The sequence below is a fragment of the Emydura macquarii genome, unplaced genomic scaffold, assembly GCF_026122565.2.
Source record: "Emydura macquarii macquarii isolate MOO-44397 ecotype Brisbane River unplaced genomic scaffold, CSIRO-AGI_Emac_v2 contig_1790, whole genome shotgun sequence".
NCBI classification, from domain to species: domain Eukaryota; kingdom Metazoa; phylum Chordata; order Testudines; family Chelidae; genus Emydura; species Emydura macquarii.
The window spans coordinates 591,769-607,426 of record NW_027131927.1 but is presented as its reverse complement, the minus strand read 5'-3'; the positions used below and the strand labels follow the sequence as shown (position 1 = coordinate 607,426).

Below are 15,658 nucleotides of genomic sequence, written 5' to 3'. Positions count from 1 at the left end.
CCGCTCCAGCCACCAACTCACCATGGGGCAGAGACAGGTCCTAGCCAGGGTCATGGTGAAGGTGGCCATGGTAACAGGATGGAAATCCAGGATCTTGGGGTACATATCCAGTGGCGACAGCGTCTAGATGGGGAGACAGGGCGGAGCATGAGCTGGGGAGCTGCAGTTAACCGGACACAGACCCTCACCCCGAAGGCCTGGAGCTGAGGGGGTGGCTGAGCAGAGATGCCAGCTATCGATGGCTCCAGGGTCTCTGCTGTGGCAGGGCAGGGCTCTGCTCTCAGGGTGACCCACAAGCAGTGCCAGGGTGTGGGGGTCCCCCCACACCCCTGGGGTCTGAGCTGGGCTCTCGGCACTGAGTCACCAGCCCAACCAGACACAGCTCTTTTCCCAGCCCACGGGCCCTTGGCAAGCCAGGCAGCCAAGGGATCCAGTCATGTGCCCCCAGAAATTCAGTCCCATGCCCAGGCCAGGCGCCTGCTCTGTGGGGCATGGAGAAGCCGGGCCGGCCCGAGCTGTGGCACGCACCAGGGAAGCGGCCCTGAATGCACCAGCTGGGGAGAGACAGAAGCATCCCAAGCAGGAAGAGCTGTTCTCCCCAGAGCCGCCCTCCGGAGCCAGAGCCAAACACGGGCGACTGCAGCAGCAAAGATTTCAGGGCCCAGCTTCCCCCAGGGCCGAGGAGCCACGCGCCAGGCTGCCGCTTACCCCTGACGTGATGATGACCGACTGGAACCTCTCGAAGACGGGCTTGATGGCGATGGAGGCGTCCATGCAGCTGGAAGGACAGGACAAGCGTCTGGGGGCATGGACATACAAACAGCAGCCTCCACCCCACCCTGGCTGCCCCGCTCACCGGAGCCCCTGGCCTTTCCACAGCTATTCCCCTGCCCGCTCACCTGAAATGCAGGATGGGGTTGGCGATGGTGGGGGTCCTGTCGTCAAAGGGCTCTATGATGATGGTGAAGCCTGCGGAGGAGAGTCAGAACGCTGGAGTCAGCAAGCCATCTGGATCCCCGTTCGTGCCTCGCCCCACAGGGCTCCTGCCCCTCCACCACCAAGATGCAGCCTCCTCTGGGGTGGCAGGCAGCTCCTGCTTAACAGCGCACAACAGCTTCGGCAGGGCGTGGAGTGCAGGTATTTCCCCCTGTCATGCGGACTGGCTTGAGTGGGGGGGCATTTAGTATATTGTGTGACATCAGCATGGCAGAATCATAATAATCCATGTGGGGTATGCCATGTCAGGTACTGTTAGGAAGGTTATAATGTGCTAAGTAAGATAATAATACTTATGTTCATGTGTAATCCCGCAGCTTATCCCTTGTTATTCTCCCCAGACTTCCAATCACTCCCTGTGCCCCCCGATAACCTGCATATTGTCCCTGGATGTTTTATAACTTTGCCCCTTTAACTCTATGGGTTACCTGTTTGTTATTTTTTTTTAAACATTCACTCAATAAAAAACTTTAAATTTGAAATGGAAGTTATAGATGTATTTGAGATATCTGTGTTTCAAATTGTGCTGCCTGGGCAACACCCCAGATAGGAAGGCTGCAGAACAATGGCCTGCATAATGGCCCATTAAGGCATTCCCAGGTGCAAGGGGCCCTGAGGGAGAAGCCAGCATCACCACCGAGTCACCAGAACCTGCTTACGTGACTCTGGACTCCATTGCAGGCAGTCTACCTGATGAAGCATCAGGACTGTCCCATGTGACTACGGACCTCAGGCACACCAGAGGAGTCACCAGGATTGGCCCATGTGACTATGGACTCCATTTTGGGTCTTGTGACTGCCCACAGGCCGCATGGCTGGAGGAGGGGGTTTATAAGATCAAGCCAGAGAAACCATTTGGTCTTTGTTCCTGTCCAGTCTGCAGACATACACCTATCTCTGGACCAATTCATCTTGCAACTGAACCGAAGGACTCAGACCTATCCAGATATTGGATGTGAACCAGAGAGAACTACACAAGCCTGCAAAACAACAGTTCTTCCAGAAACCTGAAGTATATGGACTTTTAATCATTTGTATATCTGTGATTTACTTTAACCCTTTAACATTTCTCTCGTGGTTTCTTTCTTTCTTTTTACAATAAACCTTTAGTTTTAGATACTAAAGGATTAGCGTGGTATTTTAGGTAAGCTCCAAACTTATATTGATCTGGTGCTGTGGCTGACCCCTTGGGGTCAGAGGGAACCTTTTTAGTAAAGAGCAGAGAGTTTAAGTAACTGGTCTCTTTACTGGACCTAGTGCTGATTTGGGAGCCTGGAGCTGAAATGCAGTGAAGGGGGCTGTGGGCATTTGTGGACTGGCTTCTTGATATCCAGTGTGGGGTAATCAGAAGCAGTTCGTGGCTGGTTGGGAAGCTGGGCTTCAGTGTCACGCACCAGCGTGGGGAGAATCTGCTCTCCTTTTGCAGCCCGCCCTGACCTTGGAATTATCAGTTGACAACCCTGGGCACGGGTCGTATCACACCCCCCTCATGCCAGGCTGGGGCACTGAGTCAGCACCCCTTAATGAATTCCCAGCCCCTCACTGCTCCTGAGTCTCCCACGCACAGATGGGCCAGTTGTGCCGCTGTGACCGAATGCAATCCTGTATTCACACCTGACACCCCCCTGTAAGGATCGTTGTACAAAGCACACCTTGTGAGGCGTCATCTGAAAACCAGGACATCGCTGGTTAATAACATCACAGTGAAATGTGTGTAGCAACGTTATATGTAAAGTTATGAACAGAAGCTGCAATCAGGACTGAGGTGCATTTATCAGACATGCCTGGGCAGGGGGTAAACCTGTTTCTCAAAGACAAAGGACAAGCTGATGCCTCTAGCCCGGTGTCATCAAAGTTGAAGGGGCATCAACTGGCAAGTGGCCATTCTTTGGCAAGGCAGTGGGGCAGGAACAAACTGATCTGCTTCTTAGCAAATAGCAGCAAGGAATCTCTTTCGCCACCACACTCCTCATTCATTCACGTTGTGAGGACAGAGACTTTACCTAGGGGCAGCCCTCAGGAAAATGCCTTTCAAAGGGTGACTGAACTATAAAAGCAAGGGCCAAAAGCACCCCAGGTAGCTCCCCCTTTCCACCACTCTCTCTTTCAACTAAGACAACAAAAGAAACAGCCGTTGGACTTGGGGGGCAGATCCTGGCTTGAGAATTTGATGAGCAGTGTTACTAGGAACACGTGGTAAAGGACTTCACCTTGAACCAAGCCTAGCTGGTTAAGTTTTAGTACAAGGAAGTTTTACCATTATTTCTCTGGTAACCATTTCTGACTTCGCTGCCTTCTACTTGTACTCACTTAAACCGGTCCCCATGTAGTTAAACAAACTCATTTTATTCTTTAATCAAAACTAATCTGGTGTTGGAAACTGTGGGTAACTCCAGGGCAGACAGCTGCTGTCTACTGATCCCCTCAGAGGGGCAACGGACCTAATACATCTGAACTGCCCCACAGAGGGCTGGAGGGTGCACACATGTTTTGGGGGAAAACCTAGGACTGAGAGTGTATCCGGGTCACCCTGTAATGGGACCCAAGGAAGCAGAGAGTGGCTGGAGTGTTGCTGACAGGCGGCTGGAGTCAGAGCTGCTGGATCAGGGCGGTGGTTACACACAGACACTCAGGGCGTGACCTGCTGGCTGGCTGGTTGGGAGCGGCCCAGGTGGCAGCCACAGCTGCAACGCATTGTGGGGCACCCGAGATTGCAGGGCAGGGGTGACCCAGCCCCTCACTGGCCTGGATTGCACCCCGGAATGTAATAGCCCCTGTTTAGCTGGGCACCCGACCAGGAGCCAGCGGGGGCAGCCTACCTGCAGGCCAGCAGGCTGACAGCTCTGGGCAGGAAACACCGACCGCCCAGCTTGGCTGTCTCTGCCATCTGCCCCAGCTCTCCCACCCTGCCCCGCACACCCACTGCCCGGGCCCCACTCCCAGCACGAGGAGAGCAGGTGCCCACTTCGCCAGCTGCTTCGCATAGCTCTGGGTCACACCCAGGCAGCCCTGTTTGGAGTGACGGCCCCAGCCCATGTGCGCGCAGCCCCTAGGCCACGGCCTCTGAGGGGAGCAAGCTGCTTAGCGCTAACAGGATTGACACGGCTAAGCACTTAAGAGTTTTACGCTGTATTTATATTCCACGGCAACGTCAGCAGGCCGGCCTGGAGAGACGCCCGGCCCCCCCGTCGGCACGGTGCCCCTCCCCCCCCCCCGACGCACACCCAGCCCCGCCTCCCCAGGCCCTGACACACAGCCAGCCCCCTCTGTGCCCTCCTCCCACGTGCCCTCCACCTGCTCCGAGCCCACGAATCAGCCGGCTGAGTAACAGCCCCATCGCTGGGGAAGTGCGGCCTGGGCCCCACAGAGCCAGGCACCAAAGGGCCCCGCAGGCCAGGGGCACGTGAAGGATTCTGGGGCAGTCAGGCAGCAAACCCGGCACCTCCTGACAGCCCGGTGCCCCCTACCCAGCCAGCACATACCCGAGGGACGCCAGCACACAAGCAGGGCACCCAGCCAGACTTGGCAGGAGATGCTCAGGGGAAGGAAGATTCACCGGGTCCTACCACGGTCCCATTGCAGACACCAGCAGCTGCCCCCAGGCCTGCGCCACCCCAGCCCCACAAGAGAAGCTTGGGGGAGGGCCATCAACACCACCCAGTCATTGAAACCGAGCGACAGAGTTCTCAGCGGGGGGCACAGGGCGGGGGCCGGCGCTCGCCTCTCCCCACCCACAGTGGCCTGCAGACTCCCCGCCCAGAACAGGACAAACTCGTGATCCCACAGCTCCCTCAAGGGGGGCAGAGCCCCTCAGGCCAACAGGGACCCCGAGGGGGGACAACCAGGCCAAGGTCACACGAGACGTTGAAGCTGGGGACAGAACCCAGGAGTCCTGGCTCCCAGGCCCGTCCCCGCCCACCCGCGGGGCATGCCTTACCCTTGGCGTAGGTGCTGACGAGCGTGGCGAAGTTGGCGATGAGGGTGATGGGGGAGAAGTCAGCGATGTCCACGATCTCCAGCGTGCGGAGCAGGGAGCGCAGCCGCTCGGCACAGAACCTGCCGCAGGCAAGACACGGCAGGGGGCGTTACCGTGGCAGCGACATTACTTCCAGGAGCGGGGGACCAGGCAAGAGATGCAGAGGGGCATTAATAGAGGGGGACATGGTGGGGCTGGGCAAAAAACAACAGAGGCATTACCACGAGGTAGGGGAGGGTTGCCCCTTTACCTGCCCTCCAGCCCCACACTCAGCAGTTGCCAAGGGGTTGTTGATCCACCTGGGTGCGACTATCCTCCTGGAGCATCAGCCTAGCCCAGCGCCCCCCAGCCAGGTGTGGCTGCAGAGCCAGCACGGGGCTGAGCAGGGCACAGGACACCCGATGGCCTGGGGGAGACCACGCTGAGCACAGGCACCTCCCCGGCACTCCACACACACAGTGAGGGGGGCGGTGAGACCTGCCTGCCCATCTCTGAGCGCGCCGACGCCTCCGGGGCGGGGGCATGGGCGCAGAGCGGAGAGACAGGCCGGGAAGGGGCAGGTGAGCATTGCCCGAGCAGGGAGGGCATGGGTGCAGAGCGGAGGGGCAGGCCAGGGAGGGGCGGCTGCTTACCGCAGTGGCTTGCGCTCGATGCACACCTTCTCGAAGACGTCCTTGAGGAAGGAGGGGGGGCTTTCCTGCACCATGTGATGGACCCGCAGCCGCGACTTCAGGTATTCCAGGAAGCGCTTCATGAAGCCCACGAAGTGCTCGGCTGTCCGGATGTTGCCAGGCACGGCCTCTGCCAGGGGGCACAGGCACCCGGTGAGCCCAGCATGGGCACAGCCACAGCCTTCCCCTGCCCACGCCCCACCCACAAGGGGACCACCATGAGGGTGAGTGTGCCACTGGGCATAGCTACAGCCCACCCCTCCCCAAGGCCCTGCCCATGCTGGGTATCCATGCTCTCGCTTGTGGGACCTGCACCACTAGCCAGGGACAGAGGACTGGGCTCAGGCTCCATAATTCCCAGGAGAGCAAAAGTGCCAGCAGGGAGAGAGCTGAGAAACACCAGCTCGTCTCACGTACAGCACCAGACGGCCCCGGGGGGTCTCTGAGACACCACCAGCCCAGGCTGGGGAGAGAGAAGAAAGGCTCTGTGTCCCATTCTCCACCCCGCAGCCACAATGCCAGTCAGTCCCCTGGGGCTGGATCAGAGCTGATGCTCCTAGAGGGAGAAGGCCCCGTGTCCCATTCCCTGGGGCTGGACTGGATCCAACCCCCTAGCAGCAAATGGCCCAATATCCTATACCCCCAGCCAGACAGCCCTGTTTGTTCTAGCTGACTGGGAGATGCGGGTCCCCGGCACTGCCACCCTCCCCCTGCCAGCTGGCAGGGCCCACCTTGGAGAATCTCATCGGGCAACACCGGATTGGCCAGGTAGACGTCCGTTTCCCGGGCGACATTGGCCTCTCTCAGTCCCTCCACCAGCCGCCTGTATTCCTCCTTCAGCTTCTGGGCGTCCGTCTCCTTAATCCTGAAAGGGGATCGTGAACCTGGATGGGGTGGGCATGGAGAGGGCAGGGAGGGGGCACAGGGGAGGACACTCACTTCTGGATGGTGGTCTGCAGCGTGGCCACGTTGGCCTGGCAGCGATCCAGCGTCCGGCGCGTGATGTTCACCCCCATGGAGTCGATGCACACGTTGTCTGCAGGAACAGGGCACCGTGTTTCCGGGGGAACCCAGCTGTCCAGGGGCCTTGGGGAGGGTCTCAACCCCAGACAGAAGGGGGGCAGCATGGGGCAGACACCGACTCCCCTGAGAGGGGCCAGGCTGGCTGCTGGGCAGACAGCCCGCGGGCACAGTGAAAGGATAGGTCAGTTCTGCCAGTGGGGGGCAGCAACAAACAGGGCTGGGGGCAGGAGCTGGCCTTTGAATACAGGCCCCCTTGACCTAGAGCAGGCAACAGTTAAGGGCAGCAGCTGAGACAGTCCAGGGCTACGCCGACACGGGGTCTGGGGGAGTCCCAGTGACTCGGGAAAGAGCAGCGTCCCGTCCCGAGCGATGGCCGCAGAGCAGGACACGGAAGGCAGGCAGAACTCAGCAGAGGAGTCCTGGATGCCACGGACCAGGAAAAGCTCAGACGCCAGAGAGCAGACCTGGGGTACCAGATCCAACTGGAGCAACACAACAGGTGCCGGGCTCCACAGCCCTGAGCAGGAAGGGGACAGCCAGGAAGCAAATGGAACTTCATTAGCACAGAGGTGTTGACCAAGTGGAGGGAGGTGGGAAGGGATCCGAGCCCTGCCACTCTTCTGGGAGGCTGGGAACCTGAAGGGTGAGACAGGGACTGGGAGCAATTCCGCACTGGCTATCCGGACAGCCAGCCAGGTCCAGATCAGGTGGGGAAATCATTCCTGGGGCTGGTGTTGGGGTCACACACACCCCCAGCACATTCAGAACCAGCCGGGACAGCGTGCCAGCCAGCCGGGCATGGAGCAGCCCCACAGTGCCAGCCAGACGGGCTCAGTCGCCCCCCCACCAGGGGCCCTTAGTACAGAACAATGGAGGGACGCAGCACACAAGGCAGGAAGGCTCCCCCACCCCCCCCAAGCGAAGGCTCCGCCATCCCCCGTTACCGATGTTGTGAGCTTCATCAAACACGACAACGGATTTCTTGGCCAGCTCCTTGGACACCAGGTCTGCGATCTTGGGGTCCAGCAGGTAGTGGTAACTGTACACCACAATGTTGGCGTGGAGGATCTGACCAAAGGAAGGAAAGGGTTAACGCCAGGAACACCCCCCACCCCGCGGGAGTCCGGAGTCAGGCAGATCCCAGGCTGGGCACCACCCTCCTGGCGAGCCTCTCGGGGGCCCCAGGTCAGCACCCCGGGTGAGATGGAGGCTCTGTGCCCGGCACACCGCAGCAGTGGGGAAGGGCCCCACATCAAAAGCAGCTGGGTTCTGGCCACGGCGTACCGCACTCAGCGGCCCTATTGCCTATTGACTCCTCGGGAGCACACAGGCCTGGAGGGACAGCACCTCCCTCAGCTGCAGCCCCTGCCCAGCCCAAGTGCCCGTGGGCAGCCTCCTGGGGACAAGCCCCCTACAGTCTGCCACGGGCCCGATTCCGACCTCACTCGCCCTGGGGCAGACCAGGAGTCACCCACTCCGGTCAATGGGTCAGTGCCGGCATTGGAGCAGAAGCGGGTCCCAGCACGGGAATACTGGGCCTGGGTCACAGCCAGTGGGGCAGAGGAGGACAGAGTCTTACCAGGGCTGGAGGACAGGCTGGCATTGTGCCCAGCAGAGGGGGGAAGAGTCACCCACCCCGAGAGCACAAACACACCCAGCATCACAGCCCCTTCCCCTTGGCACGCGGCGCTGGGCCGAACTCTCAGCTGGGCCACCAGGGACGAGTTTTTGCTCTCCAGGATCTGCAAGCCCCTCGCTCCCAAGGGACGGGCACCCCCCACCCCACAAGCCCAGCTGGGCACGAGGGGCCCAGCACGCACCGAGTAGCGGGCGAGGAAGTATGGGCACCATCCCTTCTGCCGACAGTACCCCTTCAGGTCATCCAGGTTGTAGACGCCGTAGGGAATGGGCACCTGCCGCCCATGGGCATCGAACTCCTGGGGGGGACAAGCACACGGCCCATCAGGGTCTGGCGCCACCCGGGCACGTTCCTCCCTCTGCTGCTCAGCACCGTGGCCCAGCCCCATCCCCAGCTGCTCCAGCTCAACTCCTTCTCCCCCTCCCAGCCAGGGGAGGTTCCCCACAGCCCATTAACCCTTCAGTGGGCCTTAGGGACACCTCCCATTGGTGTTACTGGCAAGAGCCGGTAACCACTGCAGCAGAGTGGGTCTCCTCTTCGCCAGTCCCAAAGGCTGGTGTCCTGGGCTAGCTGATGGGGCCAGGAGCTTCCCCCAGGGCAGGGCAGCAGTGACCAAGAGACCCCTATGTCGGGTGGCACTAAGAAGACACAAGGGGTGCAGAGGGGTTTCCAGGGATCCCCAGGGACTGAGATCTACATCGTACTGCGCCAATGGGCAGTAGGTGGGGTCTTGCGGCCGACCGCTCGACATTACTCAAGGTGGAGTCTGTCTGCGCAGAACGTGTCATCTTAAGGTCTGCGAGTTAAGCCCGCAAGGTGATAAGCAGGGTCAGCTCAGGCAGGGGGACTGGCCACGGCTCTCCTGGCGACCACTGGCACTGGAAGCCACCCGCTAACCAAGCCAAGAGCTCTGGGAAGCAGCCGGGGATGCCCCGCCTCTGGCTAAGATCAAAGGCCGAGGTCGGTGTGCCAGGGGAATGCAGACACACCCAGAGCTGCCAACGGGCTTGTTTTACGAACGCTGGGTTACGGCCAGCCAGGAGAAAGCCCGGGCGTGAGGACCTCTCAGACAGGTGAGCGTCTGGCGAGTTACGTCTGGGATCTGGAAGGCGGGTTAGAATTTTTGTTTTACCGTAACCATTTGTTTCCAACACTTCTACCTTCCTGCTGCTACTCGAATCTCTGCGCTCCGCCAAACAAGCTCAGTCTTGTTCTCAGAACAAACACCGGGAAGGGCTGTGAGCTGAGGTGGGAACTGGGAAGCTGGGCCGGGCTGTTCCTGGGGAACAGCGGATCTGTGATTGCTGTGAGCGTCCGGGGCTGGCGGGTGCCTAGAGCTAAGCTGCAGGGGGACAGCGGTGGCTGCGTATGTGGGGAGGGCAGAGCTCATGTTGCCCATGGAGTCGGAACTGACCCCTGGCTGGCACAGACAAGGCTCCCTCGGGCTACGGCGGGTGGTAGCAAGGTGCCTCACAGCCCCAGGTACCCCCGGGAAGCGTCCCATCGTCCAGAGTGGACACGTGATAACAATGCTCAGCTGGAGTGTTAAACCTCCACCCTGCCGGGCTGTGTCCCTGGCGGGGCATCCCCAGACCCTCACCCCAAGGGGAAGGCTGTTGCCCCGGGAGGGGCTGACCCTTGGCCAGGAGCGCTGCTACCTCGAAGAAGCGGCACGAGGGGATGGCGCTGTCCCACTGCTGCTGCGCCCGCACGTACGACGCGGTCAGGCTCAGACACTTGCCGTCCACCTCCTTCCCGAACCGCAGCGAGCTCACCTGCAACAAGCAGCCATCAGGCAAGCCAAGAGCCGAGGGCTCCTGGCCACAGGGGTGGCTGGGCCCTAAGCTCTGGAAAGCACCATGCGTCTCCCTTCCCCCCTGACCACCAGATCTGCCCAGGCCCCTTGATCCGGACCCACCCTGGGCTCCCCACCCCACACAGCTTTGCCAGTGCCCCTCAATCCCGACCCACAGCCCCTGCTATCCAGTCAGTGCAGCACGCATTCTGAGACTCCACCCCACATAAAGAGGGGGTGCTGGGGGAGTGGCGTCACCTGCCACCCTCTCGGACCAGGGCTTGCGCAGGAAGGGGCAGAGCAGGGCAGGGCGATCTGGCTCCAGCGGGGGAGGGCAGGGGGCAAAGATGGGCAGAAACTCTATGGAGGAGCCTCAGCCTCTGCCCAGAGGACATCTATGGATGGGAGAGTCTGGCAGCGGGGCAGCAGAAGGGGCAGGGAAGTCTCCCCCCTCCCCGGCCTACAGGGCAGCTGAGTCCTGGCTATGCCCTGGAAGCAGGGACCCAAAGGCGGGATCCCTGGGGCCGGCTCACCTCGGGGTGGATGCAGAGGTTCTTCCTGGAGCTCAGAGCCAGGCCAAGGAAGGGGAGCTTCTCCCCCGTCTGCTTCTCGTGGAAATCCAGGAGCTTCCGTAACTCCTCGATGACCTGTCGGAGCCACGGGCGGTGAGGGTCCTGCCGCAATGCCCCTTCCTCCCTTCGGGGCAGCCAGTGCCCTGCCGCAATCCCCCCGCCAGGCAGCCAGGGCCCCCACACACACCCCTCTCCCCCCAGGGCAACCAGGATCCCCCACAGCCCCCCTGTGATGCCACCATCCCCCAACACAGAGCAGTGAGGGGCCCGACACGATCCCCATCCCCATACTCTCCGCACAGCACAGAGCAGTGAGGGGCCCGACACGATCCCCATCCCCATACTCTCCCCACAGCACAGAGCAGTGAGGGCCACGCTGCAACCCTCCATCCCCCCCAACATACAGATCCACCTGCCCAACAAGGGTCAGCAAGACCCCAGTCAGGAACCCCCCGCCCGCAACACGAGGGGCCGCGAGGGCCCCACTGCATACGTATCCCGTCCCCTCCCCCACCCCTGGTCACCTTCTCGATCTCGGGCACGGTCCTGGAGCAGTAGATCAGCTTGGTCACCTCCAGCGGATAGGCCTGGGGAGAGAGGCCAGGCACGGGCACTGCTGGGTGGGAAGGGGGCTCGGCTGGCCCCACAGGCCGCTCATGCAGTCGCTCTGGGGCATCAAACTCTCCAGGCTGCTTTCCCCGCCCCCTTCGTGATCACAGCTACAGCCCCAGAGCCAAGGGATGGTGCGAGCACCCCTTCCCCCCTCCCGGCAATGGGAGCTGAGGGGTGAAGCCTGCACAGAGGAGACCCCGGATCAGGGCTCTGTCAATGGAGCAAGCAGAGGCAGGTCCAGCCCCTGCAGGGAGCTCTGGTTCAGACCCACCCATAAGGTCTGCGGGATAACACCAGTGCTGGGACAGCGCCTGCCACACAGACACACGGGGCTTGGGGGGAAGTGCCTCTCCCTCCAGTGGGCTCCCCTAGACACCCACCACCCCCAGCTCCCGCCTGGCACTCACCCGCTGGTAGGCCACAATGAGCGACAGGAGGGAAATGGTCTTCCCGGTCCCGGAGGGCATTTCCAGCACGCCATGGCCCTGGGGAGAGGGGAACAGGCATTATACAGAGAGCCCCGGGGGAGGCTGGGCCAGGGTCCAGGAAGCCTCAATCCCAGCCCTCAGCAGGGACCCAGAAGGGCCAGAGAAGGGAGGGGAGAGGCCCTGGGAGCTGGAGTCACCAAACCCAGGACAGAGGCGGATCTGGAGGAGCACAGAAACTGCAGAGGGACCCCACTGAGAGCGGCTGGACTGGGCCACACTGGTCCCTCCCTGCAGAGCGGCCTGGGCAGTGCGGGGGCAGGACGACACATCTTGGCCACTGACCCTTGCACCCACAACCAGATCTCAGGCTCCAGGAGCAGAGAAACTCTACCCATTCCACCCCCACAGATGCCCAGCCAGGGGTCTCTGGGACATCTTCCCAGCTTCTTCTGAAGCAGAGTGCCGGTCCCAAGAGCAGGAGGGCTGTGCCAGCCCAGCAATCTGGTCACTTGGTCCCCACGGCGTACCACTGCCCCCAGCACAGAGGCCCAGCCTGCTAATATCTGAGCGGGCATCACGTGTGCCGTCCAGCCCAGGCCCCCGAGGCGGGTGATGGAGTGCATGCCAGGAGCCCCACTTGGGGAGGGCTCTGACAGGCGCATGGGTGAATACAAGCACTGATATTTACCCATGCATAGTGAGATGTGCCACTCCCCCATGCCCCTACCACCATGCAGCCCAGCCCCTCCTCCCCGCTCCTTTTCCCCCCAGGAGGGACCTTGGCATCGAGTGTCCTCTTGAGCTCCAGCATATACGAGTACTGCTCCGGGTAAATGTAGTCATAGGGGAAATACACCAGCAGCCCATCGATGTTCAGCCTGACAATGAGATCAAGTCATAGGGTCAGCCGAACCATCGGCTATGAGGGACTCCCTGGCACAGTGGGGGCAGAGGAGGCTGGCCCAGCAATGAGCAAATGGAGTCAGCACCCATCCCCTGCCCTCCCTCCCACCTCTGTCCAGCCCAACGTAAAGCCCCGTTCCACGCACAGAATCCCTCGGCCCTTTCTCAGGGCATTCGTCCATTTTTAAGCAATGGGACCTCCAGCGGGAGCCCCTGCCACGACCCGGCCTGGCTCCTGGGTGGGAAGCCTCGCTCCCTGCTCCATGCAAAGGTCTCATCCTGCTTGAATCCTGCTGAAGGCTTGGCCCCAATGACAACCTGTGGGTGAGCGTCCCACAGGCCAATCGTGTGTTTTGTGTTTTTCCTTGTATTGGTTTGGAATCTGCCACCTTCCCATTTCATGGAACAGCCCTTTGTTCATGTGCGGTGAGGCAGGGAGAGCAGAAGTTCCCCATCTCCCTCCTCTAGACCAGTCAGGATTGTACAGACAAGTGGTTCTTGGCTCGCGGGCACGCAGCCCATGTGACATGCTCAGGGCCACACAGGTGGTATATATATATCGTGTGGATGCGGCCCACATAAACAGAGAACGACATGTGCGGCCCACAATGGTAAATAGGTTGAGAACCATTGATATAGACTTATCCCTTCCCCTCTCATTTGTCTCTAACAGAACAATCCCCCTTTCCGCTCTCTCACTGCAGGTGAGGTTTTCTAGGCCCTGATGGTTCCTGCCACCCTCCTCTGCCCCCTTAGTTCGTGCTATCCTGTATGCCACAGGCTGACGACCATGCACAGGGGCCAGACGAGGCTGCACCACTGATTTCTATGGAAGCATTAGAATATTCACCGGTCCTTAGGCCCAGTGACGTCCTGCTTGGTTTTTTGCCACAGCTGCACGTTGAGCTGAGATCTCCGCAGAGCTGTCTGCAGCAATGTCCAGGTCCCTTTGAGTTGATACAGTTCATTTGTCAAGGTGCATGAACAGATAACTGATTCTCTCCAGCATGCATGGCTTTGCATCTATGAAGAGTGAATTTCACCTGCCACCGTGCCGTCCATTCCCTGGCTGGGCCAGGTCTCTCTGACACTCCACCCAAGTCCTCTCTGGTCTTGACAGACCTCAGTGACTTTGTGACATTTGAAAGAGTTGTCTCCTGCCTGCTCCCCTTTCTCCAGCTCCTTAATGTCGCAGGCTCCAGCCGCTCCCTGCAACAGGGGAAACTGGCCATTTATCCCTCCGCTTTGTTTCCAATCTCCTAGCCAGCTTTAGATCCAGGACAATACTTTGCCTCTTAACCTCTGAAAGCTCAGTTTCCTTAGCAGCCTACTGTAAGGAAACTAAGGTACAAATAAATTATTCCAATCGCTTCTCCTTTATTCACTACTTAAGTGACACATTCAAGAATCCAAAGAGATTAGCAAGGTACAGTTTTCCTTGGCAAAAGAATAGTTTTATGCTGTCATCTTCCAGGTGGTGTTTACAATTCGGTTAACATCCCCGGCTCATCCAAGAGCCTTTATTAACCGCAGCTGCCCTCCGGTCCTCAGGAGCATTAGTCCCAGCAGCTCCGTCATTTCATCTTTGAGTCCTGGCCGAGCTGTCTGGGCCTTTCACGTCATCCGTTTGCTCCAGCATCTCTTCTTCCGACTCCTCAAACTCTGACAGAGCCTCATCTTTGTTCCCAGGCAGAGCACATCAGGACACAGATCTCCAGCATCCTCCACAGCAAACAAGGGTGCAAAGAAATTCTCAAGTGCCTCGGCAACATCCTTATCCTCCTTAACTGCACCTCTTGCCCAATAACCCAGCCAGCCGACCGGCCCTCAGGGGCCTCCTGCTCCCACGACTCAGGGCTGAGCTTGGTTGGGGTTACCATACGTCGGGGGTTTCCCGGACACAGCCTCTTTTTTGAGCCTCTTTTCTCTGACTGGGGCGGGATTTTAAAAATAACAGGAAATGTCCGGCTGGTTTGCAGAGCAGACAAGCTGCAGCTCAGGAAAAGCCCCAACTGGTCCACTTCCCGACTGGTCCCTTCCCTGCATCTGCAGCTGGTTGGTCGATTCCCCTGCAAGCGTAGCTGTTGGATCCTGCCCACCCAGGACCCCAGCCCGCAGGGAGGCGCTGACAGCTGTCTCTGCATCCCGGGCTTGTGCCAGTGACTCTGTCACCGTGTTAGGGAGCGACACTGCCTCCCCCCCATCACTGAGTACCCCAGCCAGCCGCAGGTACCCCCCACCAGCACCGCCTACTGCACTCCCCACCTCCCTGGCCGGATACTCTTTTTGGGAACCTGAAATACGGTAGCCCTAAGCTCGGTGGTGTCACACCTGGAGCCCTGGGATCAGAAAATGCCAGCTCGGCCTCCCGCCGCTTCGCCTGCTGCGCCCCACGTGGGCTGTGCCAGGGTGGGGGGCCCGGTGCTGCTGGGGGCTTGTTACAACCGTCCCCCTGACGCCCTTCCCAGCCCCTGTCCGTAGCCCCCCACCTCGCAGCCCCCTGCCTGCCCCTCCATCCCCCACCCTTCCCAGCCCCTGTCTGCAGCCCCCCACCTCCAGCCCCCTCCCTGCCCCTCCATCCCCCACAGCCCCCCACCCTTCCCAGCCCGTCTGCATCCCCCCGCTGCCCCTGCCCCTCCAACCCCTGCAGCCCCCCACCTTTCCCAGCCCCTGTCTGCAGCCCCCCACCTCACAGCCCCCTCCCTGCCCCTTCATCCCCCACCCTTCCCTTCCCTTCCCAGCCCCTATCCGCACCCCCCCCTCCTGCCCCTGCCCCTCCATCCCCCGGAGCCCCCACCTTTCCATGTCCCCCACCCCCCCACTCACTTCATGGCTCCGAGCCCTTCCCTTCCCTCTTGCACGCGCAGCCCCACAGCCGCTTCATGCCCGACCCGTGCCCGGTTCCCGCCCCCATCGCCCCTGCCCCGCCCCTGCCGGTTCCCACCTCGGTCCGCTAGCCCGCCCCCTCTCCGACTACTGGTAGGAGCTTCGCCCAATTGGGAGGAGTCCGGCTCCCCATTGGTTGATGCTACTGACAGTCAGG

The 15,658-nt window shown here is 60.5% G+C and overlaps 1 protein-coding gene across 3 annotated transcripts in view; it reads right to left on the bottom strand.

The window, feature by feature from the left end:
* The window catches only part of ERCC2 (ERCC excision repair 2, TFIIH core complex helicase subunit), a 20,007-nt gene extending 4,349 nt beyond the window's left edge, over positions 1-15,658 (bottom strand). For 2 of the 3 annotated variants that reach the window (XM_067556493.1, XM_067556495.1), the window contains exons 1-15: positions 15,442-15,514; positions 12,491-12,590; positions 11,692-11,769; positions 11,197-11,259; positions 10,634-10,747; positions 9,964-10,080; positions 8,487-8,603; positions 7,611-7,734; positions 6,583-6,679; positions 6,375-6,508; positions 5,605-5,773; positions 4,934-5,052; positions 900-969; positions 709-778; positions 22-123 (exon numbers count right to left, since the gene is read on the bottom strand). In XM_067556493.1, coding sequence (XP_067412594.1) covers positions 22-123; positions 709-778; positions 900-969; positions 4,934-5,052; positions 5,605-5,773; positions 6,375-6,508; positions 6,583-6,679; positions 7,611-7,734; positions 8,487-8,603; positions 9,964-10,080; positions 10,634-10,747; positions 11,197-11,259; positions 11,692-11,769; positions 12,491-12,590; positions 15,442-15,446 — 1,479 coding nt within the window. In that variant the 5' untranslated portion in view covers positions 15,447-15,514. Of the gene's footprint in view, positions 1-21; positions 124-708; positions 779-899; positions 970-4,933; positions 5,053-5,604; positions 5,774-6,374; positions 6,509-6,582; positions 6,680-7,610; positions 7,735-8,486; positions 8,604-9,963; positions 10,081-10,633; positions 10,748-11,196; positions 11,260-11,691; positions 11,770-12,490; positions 12,591-15,441; positions 15,515-15,559 lie in introns of those variants that run through there. The other variant, XM_067556494.1, reaches the window with a different exon arrangement.